The sequence below is a fragment of the Malus sylvestris genome, chromosome 14 (assembly GCF_916048215.2).
Source record: "Malus sylvestris chromosome 14, drMalSylv7.2, whole genome shotgun sequence".
Classification (NCBI taxonomy): domain Eukaryota; kingdom Viridiplantae; phylum Streptophyta; class Magnoliopsida; order Rosales; family Rosaceae; genus Malus; species Malus sylvestris.
Window position 1 is genome coordinate 27,067,416 of NC_062273.1, and position 13,333 is coordinate 27,080,748.

At 39.5% G+C, this 13,333-nt stretch overlaps 2 protein-coding genes and 1 pseudogene across 3 annotated transcripts; all 3 read right to left on the reverse strand.

The window, feature by feature from the left end:
• Positions 1-6,051: 6,051 nt before the first annotated feature.
• Positions 6,052-7,651, reverse strand: LOC126599532 (uncharacterized; annotated as a pseudogene).
• Positions 7,269-7,826, reverse strand: LOC126599166 (uncharacterized). The gene has a single exon (XM_050265502.1). It carries the CDS (start codon positions 7,824-7,826, stop codon positions 7,269-7,271), a length of 558 nt encoding a protein of 185 aa, XP_050121459.1.
• A 660-nt stretch (positions 7,827-8,486) lies between these two features.
• On the reverse strand, positions 8,487-12,005 carry LOC126599531 (flavin-containing monooxygenase FMO GS-OX-like 9). 2 transcript variants are annotated; one of them, XM_050265923.1, is made up of 7 exons: positions 11,394-11,996; positions 11,072-11,142; positions 10,741-10,899; positions 10,530-10,612; positions 10,100-10,235; positions 9,039-9,212; positions 8,487-8,922 (listed from the first exon to the last, which is right to left on the reverse strand). In XM_050265923.1, exons 1-7 carry the CDS (start codon positions 11,950-11,952, stop codon positions 8,719-8,721), a joined length of 1,386 nt encoding a protein of 461 aa, XP_050121880.1. In that variant the 5' UTR covers positions 11,953-11,996; the 3' UTR covers positions 8,487-8,718. The 2 variants fall into 2 exon arrangements, with proteins under 2 accessions (XP_050121880.1, XP_050121881.1); XM_050265924.1 differs by lacking the exon at positions 8,487-8,922 and having other exon boundaries at positions 9,130-9,618; positions 11,394-12,005.
• Between the last annotated feature and the right edge of the window lie 1,328 nt (positions 12,006-13,333).

Below are 13,333 nucleotides of genomic sequence, written 5' to 3' on the forward strand. Positions count from 1 at the left end.
AGGTGAGCTATGCTGGGGTAAATGGCCGCGCATGTGGCATTCAAGGGCGTGTATGTCTCATACCTTGGGGTAGGGGGTATCTTGACGCGGGTTTGACCCACTGCATTGACTGCCTGGGGGCGAGCGTTATTGTGGCGATACCCTTGGTTATCGGGATAGTGTCCCTTACTCTTTTTACTGAAAGGAGAGTGGTGAGGATGGAAATCCTTCATCTTGCCTTGAAATTGATATGTCTGTTGATTCGGTGAAGCATTATGCAAGGCATGGGGAGATGCCACTGCTGTTTGGGAAGTCGAGGTCTTCTCATTTAGGTGAGTCTGGCTTCCACCTCCCACTTGTTGATAAAGGATGGTTGTAGGGGGTTTCTCCTGATATGTCTTTGCCTCGGCGGAGGCATGGTTATAAGCCTGCGCCATCACCTCAGAGTAAGTCTTCCAAGTATTGGCATTGATCATGTATTTAAAGAAACAATCACGTAGGCCTGCCGTGAAGGCTTTGAGGGCAGTCTTGTCATCTGCTTCGGCACACCGGGAGTATTCATGGCTGAAGCGGCCAGCATACATACGTAATGACTCGTCTGGCTTCTGGCGGATAGTGTACAAGTCATCTGCAGAGTGCAAGCGATCGGTTTGGAAAATGTGTTGGGAAACAAATAGTTTCCTCAATTCCTCAAATGAGTCTACCGTCTCAGGTGTAAGACGACAATACCAATTTAGAGCTCCACCAGAGAGGGTGGAGGGGAAGAGAAGACATCGCTCTTCGTCGGTGTGCATCCGGTATGCCATGGTGGACTCAAAGAGGTTAAGGTGCTCAATCGGGTCCTCTTTTCCAGTATAAAGTTGCAAGCCAAGCTTTTGCTTTGTCTTTGCTTGAAGGGGGGTGTTGAGGATCCTTCTTGTAAGAGGGCCAGGCCTGGGTTGGTTCCAGTCAGGTATTTCAGCCTGACGTTCAGCCTTCAACTTGTTTACTTCCTCAAGAAGTTGTAGGACAAGGGGGTCCTGAGCGGAGTTATGTGTCACTGGAGCTTTCTTTCGTAAATCTCCATCTCCTCTTGGAATTAGGAAGGTTTGATCAAGGGCATGTGATTTTTCCCTGGACTCGCTGTACTGGCTTCCAGGGTATGTCTGTCGGAACACCTCTGAGTCCCCTGTACCCTCATGTCTCTCTGGGACTTGTTGCCCCTTCCCCAAATTGGTGGCCGGCTTGGGCCGTGGCAGGGGACCGAGTCTCTCAGAAATCCTTGGGTCATTAATCTTTGAGCTTATATGGATGGAATTCTCTCGACGTTGCTTCAGGAAATCCCGACAATCGCGAAAGACGGCTTTCGATCCTTCTGCCCCTTCAGTAAAGAGGTGTCTCCCTCCACTTCTCATGGTTCGGGTTGAAGCAACTGGGTTAAGAGAAGCCTCATGTTGATTATCAAGTCGAGGGGTAATCTGTTCCCTATCAGGGATATCTATGTCGAATGCATGTGACCCTCCATGTTGGAGGGCACCCAGTTGATGGTTGACTTCCACGGGGGCAACAAGCTCGCGTGTCTGAGCTTGCCTAGCTTCGTGGAGTGTCTCGAAGAGCTTCTCATATTGCTCCTGGAGGACCTCATTCCTCATTGCTATCTTGTTGTTCTGAGCTTCCAACTCATCGACTTTAGCTTGAAGAAGAACTCGTTTTCCTTCCTTCTTTCGTTGTTTCGCACTATGTGCAAGGGGGGTGTCATTCTGTGTGCTGTGGCTTCCTTCGCTTCCCATGTTGGAGATGGATGCCTGGTCAAAAGAAAGTGTACGAATGATAGAAACCAGCTTGACACAGCTGAAGAGAGTAGGAATAAGTGTCGTTTCCCACAGACGGTGCCAAATGTTGATGCACAAAACCGGAGGTCTTGGAACAACAGAAAGTGTCAGGTTTTGTGACCTTCGCTTGGTTGCTTGGTTGCTTCAGTCACTAGTGAGGATAAGTACGTAAATGAATAGAGACAGAGAAGCAAACACAGGATGTACGTGGTTCACCCAGATTGGCTACGTCCACGGAGTAGAGGAGTTCTTATTAGTAGTGAAGGGCTTACACAAGTACAAAGGATCAAGCTCTCAATTTAGTGAGTTCTTGTGAATGATTTAACACAAAATGGTATTAGGCAATATTGTGGGGGAATGACCCCTATTTATAGAAAAACTTGTAGCTTTGTCACATTGACATGTGTCATGTTGTGATTGGTTCTTGATGTCGACACGTGCTGCGCTCTGATTGGCTTCTAATCTTGACACGTGTCGAGTAGTGATTGGCCTCCTGGTCGGAGGGGAACTCTTCTGGGTCCTTGACAGTATAGCGTTGGCCGGTGCTCGGTAGTTTCGGGATTGGTCAAGTATGGTACAAACATATATTATTATTGAATTGGAAAAAATTGCAATGCTCGAGCAATGAAAAAAAAAAACAGTTCCCCAACCCAATCGCAAGAGGCATTGACATTAAGAGCAAACATGGACCAAATTTGCGTATAATACACGCATGCATGTATTTTTTTTTAAATATTTTCATTTTTCATGCGGTCATAACAAGATCAAATTTGCGCATATATATATATATATATATATATATATATATATATATATATATATATCATTTACGTATATAACGTTAACGTCGGGCAGAGCCACTAGAGGACCATAGTGGTCCCCCGGCCCATCTTGATTGCAGTAAAAGAAATTTACCAATGTCCCTAAGCCTTCGTAAGACACGTGAAAGATGAATTGTTACACGTGAAGAAGTTGAGTTGTGAGTTGAACCACGTCGTCGTCTTTTGATTCTAACAGTTTTGTTGTTTTATCTTTGTAGTTTGATGAATGGTTAGTTTGTAGATGGAAGTTCTAAAAGAGATTTTAATATTAATTCTAAATCGATTTAATCATCTATTATTTGCCGACTTCGTTTTTGCCCTCCTATGTAACACATAATTTTTTTGTATGTTTTTTTTATTTTAAAATTATTGTCCAATTCTTTTGATTCTCTCTATTAAATTTAATAGGTCTTTCAGTTTGTGAAGATTACTTCGATTCCTCATGTAACAAGTTCAAATATTATTTTTTTCATACATATTTGAAAGGCCCTCCCTCACATATAGAATTCTGACTCCGCCACTGGTTCACGTACTATTTATGTCCCGTATTTTATTAGAACTAAAACTATTAGTGATAAATACTTTACGTCGAAGGTGGTGAGGTTTAAGCACTAATTATAGCAAAGGCCTTAATTAGTTAAGCAAACTAAGTACTAACTTGTGGCATGATTAAACTGAGTTCTGTGATTACAACTTTGGAAAGCATACATTGACTATGATCACCATCATATTATTATCGTTGAATGAATTTAAATTTCAAGATATACGTAGTGGATAGATACAAATTTCAAAATTTAAACTTATCTATACTAATAAGCAGATTGGTGGAAGAATAATGCACTCGTTCTGTAATCTGGTCTTTACGATGAAGACAAGCTCTTGAATCATAGCTTGCTTTCAAAATCATGCCCCCACAAATTTATCATTCAGCAAACTTCACCGACTGCGAAAGTATTCTACCGACATTTGTGTACAGTGTGTACAAAATATTTACCTACTCTTGAATTGAATCATGGAGAAAAAACTTCAAAGGAATGAAAATTGGAGCGTGAAAGTGAGGTTAAGTAGGTTATTCATTTGGGAAATATTTTACCTACCCTTGTAATATCATTGTATTTTTTGTAATCATAATATATATGTAACTTTATTCTGAAATTGCTTTTGCTAGAATGTTAAAATCATCAAGTGATGAGGATTGATTAGTTATTTGGATATGTTAGATATTTGATTTCTTTCATTATATGAAAAGAAAAGAAATAAGCTGATAACGATTGGTAGGAGTATTTTTGAGTCTAAATGTTTCGCGTTGCCTAATCAAGAAAATTAAACATAAGCTTTATATTACACTCGGTTAGACCATTGTGCATGTTTCTCGTACTAAACCAACCAGTGCTAGCATGACCATGAACCAAGGCCGAACGCATTTGTATTTTAGGTTGGACCAAAGAGGTGATCAAAACCCAAATGCAATAGGCATTCTGGAAAGAATGATTCATGCATACTTTTAAAAGGGGTAAGGTTTATATCCTATCTGACTAGGTATAACTAATACTTCTTTTTTCGTTACTAATAAAATCTCCCTCGTATAGGTATAACCGAGGTTTCTAAAAAAAAAAATTGCTTCTATAAAATTAACACACGAGTAATTAGTCAATTAAACAACTCCAATTACGACCAGTTGGAGGGTCATTGTCTACATGGTTTTAGGGTTGGAGGTTTATCTAGACTAAAGGCAGCTGAAACTACCCATTCAGCTTCAACTGGAAGAGTATAAGATCCAGAAATCGAGTCCTAAACCTCAAAAGGCGAAGAATCGTTTAGGCTATCTTTGGATGAGGCTCGTGGCTCTACGGGCATGGCTAGTTTTGGTAGTATTTTTCGTGCTTGCGTCATTGTCTTGGATGCTTTGCGTGATCGTTTGACATTGTTATTGCCTTGGAGGCAAAACTTAAAGCTAGTATTCATGTTGTTTATATGGCTTTAGAGAGAGAGCATTCTCTTTGGGTTGAGTGTGTGATTCTTGTTTAGCAGTGCATTTTCTTTCTAATGGATCTTCTCAGGTGCCTTGCCGTTTATCGGTTGGTTGGGCAAATTGTTGTATCATTCTCTTTTCCATGCATGTTCGTTTTTCTCACATTTATCGTGAAGGAAATCAGGTGGCAAATTGTTAGGCAAACTATGGTGTTGATCATGTTGTACCATGAGGGACTTCTCACCCTTATTCTATAAAAGGGACTCATCACCCTCACAATCCTTAAGAGCTCTCTCACCCTCTCACAAACAGAGAAATACAATATCAGTGTGGACGTAGCCTAAACATTGGGGTGAACCACGATACATCTTGTGTTCTTTACTTTTTGCAGATTCACGGTCGGATTTACGTTGTTCCAAGACCTCCGGTTTTGTGCATCAACAGGGTTCATTGGCGAGATTCTTGTCCGCCGTGTGCAATTGCGACTTTTGTTCATAATCTTTTGGAGCTTCCAAATTTATGTTTCTCCTAGGAGTTGTCTGAATTGATTTTTGTTTCTAATAATTTTCTACTTCTTGTTAGGGTTTGGCTTCATGTACCCTCTCACTTATTGCATATTTAATTATTTTATTTTTTAAATTCTACAATATGTTCACAATAATGTCTTTTTTTTTCATGATAACAATGTTTGAGTCGCAATGACATTGTTGTTTTATTTCCCCAAAAAAAGGTTTGGACGAGGTTTTTGCAAGTCATGGGTTTGAAAGCCAAACTATAAAGAAAATGGTCACAATATTTTGGGCATGATGGTTAGGAAATGCATCATCTAAGTAATATAAAGGCATGTGAGAGGGATTAGCTAAACCAACCTTAAAAGGTGTCATTAGCTAATCCATCCTTAAATGTTTTTATAACGCTCTATGGTGTGTTTTCTAATCCCGCCTATAAAACATTTTGTGATCATTTTATTTATCGTTTGGCTTCCAATCCCATGACTTGCAAAACCGTCCAAACATGGCCTTATGATCTTGTACAAATGCAACAAGTTTTACAAAAGGGAAATGCAAATTAAGGCAGCATATATGCCAGTAACCTTTTGACAGCGCTTCTAACAATAAACCAAGCCGACAGAGATTTCATTCTTTACAAACTATGAGTGAACACTTTTCCGTCATTTATAATTAACTTGTCTTTCTCTCGAAAATTCTAAGGTGTTGCAGAGTATCCTATTTAGATTTTGGTCACTGTATCTTTGACCAAAGATTTAATGGTTAAAATGATCAAAGTATATACAAAACCCCCTCTCATCTCTGTTCATAGTTTCAGCAAGTTTGAAACATTAGTAAATTATCAGTAATACTGGTAAAGCTGCAGACCTACTTACCATCTCAAACTGGTACATAAGACACTATCAAGAATCATACAGTTAAACTAATTAAACACATTTGCAAGCACATGATGCCAAAAATAAGAAAAAGAGAAATACTTATCACTAGTGAAAATATGTAGAAATCAGTTTAATTGGATTGTATTAAGAAAATAAATGACTTTCTTCTAGGAGCCTAGGAGGGACATTGAAGTTCTTGGAAGCTATATCATAATTAAAGCTCTAGCCTTCGCCAAAAAATCAGTTAAATTAAACACGGATGATGATGATGATGATGAGGACGAGGATGATGTGGAGGTTCGAAATGAATTGATACCGTATGTGATGAGTGTTACTCAATTAGTCTACTACAACCAGAGTCTGATAGGGTTGAGGAGAGATGGCGGCTTCCATGACAAGGTCTGGGCAAATTTCCCCGTCATTGTCCAGGAAGGACTTGATCAACTTGTTGGAAAAGTCATTCAACACCGTCACCCATACTCTTGTTGTGTAGCACAGAATGGCGGCATAAAAAGGTTATGTTTCAGATTCCAAACCACCAAGTGTGGCACCACTTTGCCGTACCCTTTCTCTTTGTACTTGCTCCGGATTACCTCGTAATCACTCTCCCAGCGCCAGAAGCCGTCCTTATCAAAGCCAAAGTCGTAGTCTCCGGTGATCACAAACACCCTCTTGATCATCTGCTCCGTCTTCAAATTCTCGTTCACAGCCACTTCCAGAATCAAATCAAACACCTTTCTGAAATCAACACGGCAGTGCTCGCAGTCCATCCTCCTCAAAAAGGCGTACCTGGACTTGAGATCATCAAGTCCTTGTGTCGAATGCAACTTCGGGTTTGGACTGAAATTGATCACCTTTCCTTTCCAGGCATTCTCTTCGTTCAGTTCAGACAGCAACAGCCCCAAACCCACCGAAACATCCTGATCAAGTCTGTACATGCATTTGGAGATGTTACACACAACCCATGAGTTGTTCAGTATCTTCATCTTCTTCTTCTTGCCTTGCACATTCTTCATGTTCTCCACCATTGCCTTCCACTGAAGCTGAGCCACTCGCCCAACCTCCCCGTCATCCACATATTCTATGATCTGGTGCGGAAGCAGAGCACCGGCGTCAATCTTTGACTGGCCGGATTTCACCTCCTCGAAATACTTGGTAGTGAAACAAGGCTCTTCGTCGAACTCCATATCATAACCCCACTTGGAATCATCTGAAATGTCAGAAGCCTTCCTTAACGGCACCAGAACCTCCTTCCTCAGCCGTTCGTTAAGGTTCTGGTATTCGGGGTACAATTCTCGCTAGTAAACCTCCTTTGCGACGCTCTCGCAGAGGAAAGTGGCGCAGTCTTCACAGAAAGTCGCAGCCTGAGTGATCTCCAACCGGTCACCATCACGGCGGTCCATCCACTCCTTCAGAATTCGAATGTCCCGCTTGATGCAGTGGGCGAAAAGAGCCGAAACCCGGTCGTGTAAAAACCGGTAATCCGGGTCGCTCCGGTACCTCTCAAGAGCTACCTTGTCATCCACTGCGAACATTCTCTCTTCAATGTCCCGGTCATCATCATCATCATAATTCCTGACGTCCTGGCGGGAAAGTATCCGGTAGAGAACTCGAACAAGGTCTCCCATGCCGCCGAAGGAGCCGGCGATGGGAACCAGGTTGGAGGCAAGGGTCTTGGGGTGGTTGTGGTGGAGCCAATACGCCGCCGCGTCAAACCCCCGTTTGTCGTCTTTGCCGGTGCCGGACCTATCGAGGAGGTTGCACATGAGCTTGAGGGTGGTTAGGGGATTGTGGGACCAAGCCAAGGGTAGTACAGATTTTTCATTGTAACCGTCACACGGGATGTTACACCACATGTCGCTACATAAATGGTGGGATATGTGTGTTAAAAAGTTAATAACTTAAAAAATAAAATTTATCACCACTTACATAAAAACAAGTGGTGTACCACCCATGTTCCCGTTACACGAGGTGGTACACCACGTGCTCCCATATAAATGGTGGAATACGTGTCTTTGTAAAGCTTCCATGCTTGGATTTTAAATTTTTTACTGGTTTGTGAGAAATGAATGGAAAAAAGAATTGAGGGGAAAGCCTTTATTTTTTTGGATTTTCTCCTCTGTGAAACATAGGGTTTAGACCTCAGATTTTCTCAATGGAATTGAAGTATGCTCTTGATATAATCATTCTTAATTTGTTAAGGAAACAGTTCTCACAATTACTATTAGTAGATGTAACAGGTGACACAACAACAATAAGAATAAAATGTTCCTGCTTATCGACATCTGTTTCATATAAGTCATGAAAAACGTCACTAAACTCCGACATCGTTGTCTCAATCTCGAACCTCCATTGGCCTTCTATTGCTGGTTTTTTTTTTTTGTATCCCTTTCAGATTTGAGTCACATTTTTGTTGCATTGCTATCTTAATTTCGTTTATTATTCACTTGGCTCTAGCTGTGTTGTTACCTGCAAATTTCACTATTATGTTCTTTTATTTAACTGCTGAGAAAGGATTAGTAAAATAAAATCATTATCAATTTATCAAACAGTGTTTTTAGAACTTATGGTATGGAAAACGGTATATGGAATGTGTACAAAAGTCACAAAATAAAAATAATTGCGGGAGTTACTTAGGAGTTTTATTTGGAGTAATGTTACACTCACCACATATTTGTATCATCTCTCTAATAGAGGTAGAGCCCACCAACACATATGAGTATCATCTCTCTAATATTTGTAGAGTTATTACAGAGGAAAATCTAAATCTTGAGGCCCAAGTTGAGTGAAATGTGGACTTTGAAGAGCCTCTTGAAGCAGCTCATGATCGTCCCACGAATCCTTATATGTTTCTAAGTCGGTCTCAGCATTTCTTATTGTCGAAAGGCAAATCTTTTTCCTCCATTCTTCCAAACGTGGGAACCCTATGTGATCCCCATATCTATCACAATACTGCAACAACAAGGGAAACAAAAAACGTAAAGACCTTAGAATATAAGCTACAATGGCTTTACGAGTCACTTGATCAGTAAATGTGATGCATGTAATTGTGTTGCACGAAAGTTTACCTCGAAGTCGCCGATCTCGTGGGTGTTATGCTTTGGAATGCCAGCAATTTCCCTTGAGTGGTAGAACTCCTTGATGGAATGCATCATGTCATCCCTTGATGGCAATGTTGTTTTGCCAGAGAGTAGTTGAGCTATCCATTTTGCTTGTGACTCAAAGAAAGGGAACCCTATGATCTAGATCAGATTTGTCGATTGATAAATATCATTTTTCACAGAGATCTACTAAATTCATTACAGATTAGGATCGTCTCCGGATCATATCTATCCGGATCCTCGGGATTGGTTCCTCGGGATCAACCAATCCTCTTCATTCGTAGTACATCGTGCGACAAGCATCAGGTTTATTTATTTTTTTCAAATTTGCACAAGAGAACTCTCTCTCCCGTTCCACAGTTCCACTCGTCTTATGTCCTTCTCCTCTCCTCCCGTTCCACAGTTCTTTGGGATCAATCCATTCTGAAACACTGAAACCAAATCAAATTGCAGAGACGGGTTTACTAGTCGGCCATGGAAGCCATGAAAAGCACCATAAGTGATGGATTCGCCGGCGCAGAGAGAAGAGACTACGACGAGCACCGCTCTGTCAAGACGGAAGCTGCGTCAGTCACGGAGACTCAGAGGAGAGAAAGAAGAGGATCAGGAGGAGCCTAGAAACAGTATCGGTTGATCCGATAATCCGGATAGATATCCGGAGACGATCCGAATTCTTAAATTAGAATGAATAACTCTAATTATGCTCCAAAGTGCTCTATATTTAGAATTTTTTGTTGTTAAATTTTAATCATTGTATTATCTTTAACTAAGAATCTATACCTCAAAGCATACTAAAACTGGACAACCCAAAACCCCAACAAGGCTTCCTACTTTGCGAGGGTCGTGAGAATAACGTTTATCGTTCATATCCTTATTCTTGCTTTACAAAAAAACTGTTTCCACAACTGAAGCCATGACCTTTCAGTCACATAAAAAAAAGCAACATTTTTCGTTGGACCTTGGCTCGCCCTCCCTAGCTTTACCCCAAAGCATACTATACATTCTAAAATTAGAAATGTTTTAGTTACCTTTGTTGCAATGCCCATAAAGGATAGAGAGGGTGCAAGTGATGGAGGGAAGGTGTGCTCATACAGAGGGCCCACTCTGTTATCATCTATAGCAATTATTCCTTTGGTGTCAAGAAAGGGGAATGTGTATGAATACCTGCGCACATTCCACTTGGAGCAATTAATATACACTATTTCAAAGGGAATGCAACTGGGTGTGGATCTATAATTTGAATGTGGGGATCCACACAAAATTTTCAGTCAAAATCAAAAGACTATGGTTAACCAATCACTTTCTAAAGCAAGTCCATCGTTCGATAGAACGAAGAGATGTCATGTGCTAGTATTTGAAGTCAATCATATTACATAATAGTGTGTGATTGACTTATAACTTGTCATTTTGTCATAATGAAATTTCCGTTGTATTGATGATATTGGATTGAAAATTTACCCAGTACAATATATGATAGTGTCTGCAATGACCATAGAACTGTCCACAAATAATACATTCCCATCTTCTTGGAGTGACTCTATCTGCATTTGGTTGCATTTAAATGTCACATAAAAGAAATTTGTACTGAAACACAGCTTTATATATTTGCTTATAATCTAATCCTAGGCACCGAACATGATGTTTAATTATAAAAGCTAATTTATTGTACCTGGGGACGAAGGTGCAAGTTTTCGTGTTTGGAAATGACTTTGGACAAGCCCTCAGATATGTCAAGAGATTTGGCACTGAGATAGATTGCCTTGGCCACATCCACTAGTTCCATTGATATATCTTGTCCACTTACTGAATTTCCAACCACCACCACAACCTGCAAATGAGCAAAAGGATCATTTCATCTCTTTTGTGCTAGAAACTTTCGTTGAACTATATAAACTTATGGTAGACAACTATGATTCTCCAAACGCTCATAAGCTATGAGGAAATGAGCTAACAATGTACATCAATTTAACAATTTAGTAATTAACTATATATTGCCTTGCCTCATCACGAAATGGCTCCGGAACCCTGTAGATGTGACTATGCATTTGCTTCCTCTTCCATGCATCCATTCCTAAACATGACCAAATTGAACCCACCGCAATTAAAAAGAAAAAAAAATGGAAATAGAGAAAGAAAAAAAATTGAAACCACATATAATTAAGATTAAAAACGTGATTATTATCCCCTTTATTTTTTAAAACTGTTATGTGAGAAAGTTGAAACATATGTCAGTATATGATTGGACAAAAATAATATCACGACGGAGTCCTTGTTGGACATGAGCTAGCATGAAAGTAAGGAAATTAATAAAGTAGTAAACACCTTTAATGGACGGCAACCTTGGCTTAGAGTAATGGCCGGAGGCCACAACCACCGCATCAAACACCTCCTCCACGAAAATCTCGGTCTTCTTCTCCACACTCCTTACAACCCATTTCAAATCTTTGCAACCAACTGCATGATCTCCATCCAACATCCCCACATATGAAACCCTCGTATTGAACCTTATCAACTCCCTCAACCCAAACCAATCACAAAAATCCTTGAGGTACAAAAGAAGCTCCGTATGCCCAGGAAACCTCCTCATGTCCCTACCTTTCTTGACTGCAAATGGAAAGTCAGTGAACCCCGTGATCTCTCTTGGAATCATGAGCCTCAAAGACGTGTAAAGACTGCTATGCACTTTTAGGGTAGGTGACCTTCCTAAGGGATCCTCTCCCTCCACATTTGGGTCGTACAGCCACTGCCCTCCCACATCATGGTTTTGTTCCAACCCCACCACACTGTGACCTTCTTTCCTCAGCTCCCTTGCAGCTACAAGCCCTGAGGGTCCAGCTCCAATCACGCATACATTTTTGGATTGGTAAGTTTCAGAAGCCATGGTTGGTCTACGGTTTAGGCTTGTGGATTTTTATTTTTCTCTTCTGGGTGTGGGAAATTTGGGAAAAGTCGTCGGATCCTTTTTATGAGGATTTTAGGAATTCTGTGATCGTGATCGTTTATTGTATATTGTGTGATCAATTTTTGTAAGTATTATTTATATTTAATTTTAAATTTTAAATTTTGAAATGATTTCTGACCACATAATATACAATAAACGGTCATGATCACGAAATCTTTAAGATCTCAGGAAAATGATCCTCACCGGATCCTTTTCCGGAAATTTGTTGTTGTCGATGGGTTTATATATATATATAGTTAATTTTCTTCCCGCAAACTGATGGAAACAAAATTATATATATATATATATATATATAGTTCATTTTCTTCACGCAAACTGATGGAAACAAAATTGATAATAATGTTGTAGTCATAGTCTGATGGGGATGGTTTGTTAGCTCGGAGACAACACTTGATAAATTAAAGTCAATGCCTAAAAGTTGTCTACTTTTAACTAAAAAGTTTACTTGCTTGAAAATTTCCAATATCATCCTTTTGTTATTGGATAATGATAGAAAGATTAAATTTAGTAATAAAACTTTAGAAATTAAATAATATGTAAATTGATGATTGATTTATTATTTAAACGTTGATAAACGTGATCATTTTTATTGGTGACACATCATTTAGTTTGTAAATTTTGTCTTCAAATTTAATCTCTCTGACATTACCCTTTGTTATTTGTGATCATCATCATCATGTCCCAACCAAAATTGTCTCGAGCCAATTAAACGACTTTGGATTATATGCAGGCTCATGAATGCAAGTTTTTAATAAATGATATTATCTGCACTAATGGGCTAAATGAGTGGACTAAACCTCACAATAGGCTAACATTAATGTGGTTCAAATTTGTCTTTGCCGAGAATTAAACCTAAGATCTCTCACTTATAAGTGAAGACCACTAAACCATAGTACTATGTGACTGCAAGTTCAATTCAGTCCTTATAACTTTTCATAAAATAAAAAAACTAAAAAATAAAAAAAGAATGCTAGGGAGATCAATGCTAAGGATACTCTCTTTTGATAACCTTCAACTTCACAATTTAATGACAATTTTTATGCTAATATTATAAAAGATTATGTCAAAAAACAAAAATATGAGCACAGTAGTACTCAACTAACCGCATTTTACAAAATTATAAACCTTTACATTAACGTTCTTACACATCGATTCCAGCTCCACACAAGTTCTTTTGCACGTTGATTCCACCCACGTTCTTGGTCGCGTCGAAAGGATATTTTATGAAAATCTCTTTTGATTTCAATACTGTTTGAATACCAACAAAACGAGATGAACCTTCATCCAACAGCAATACAGA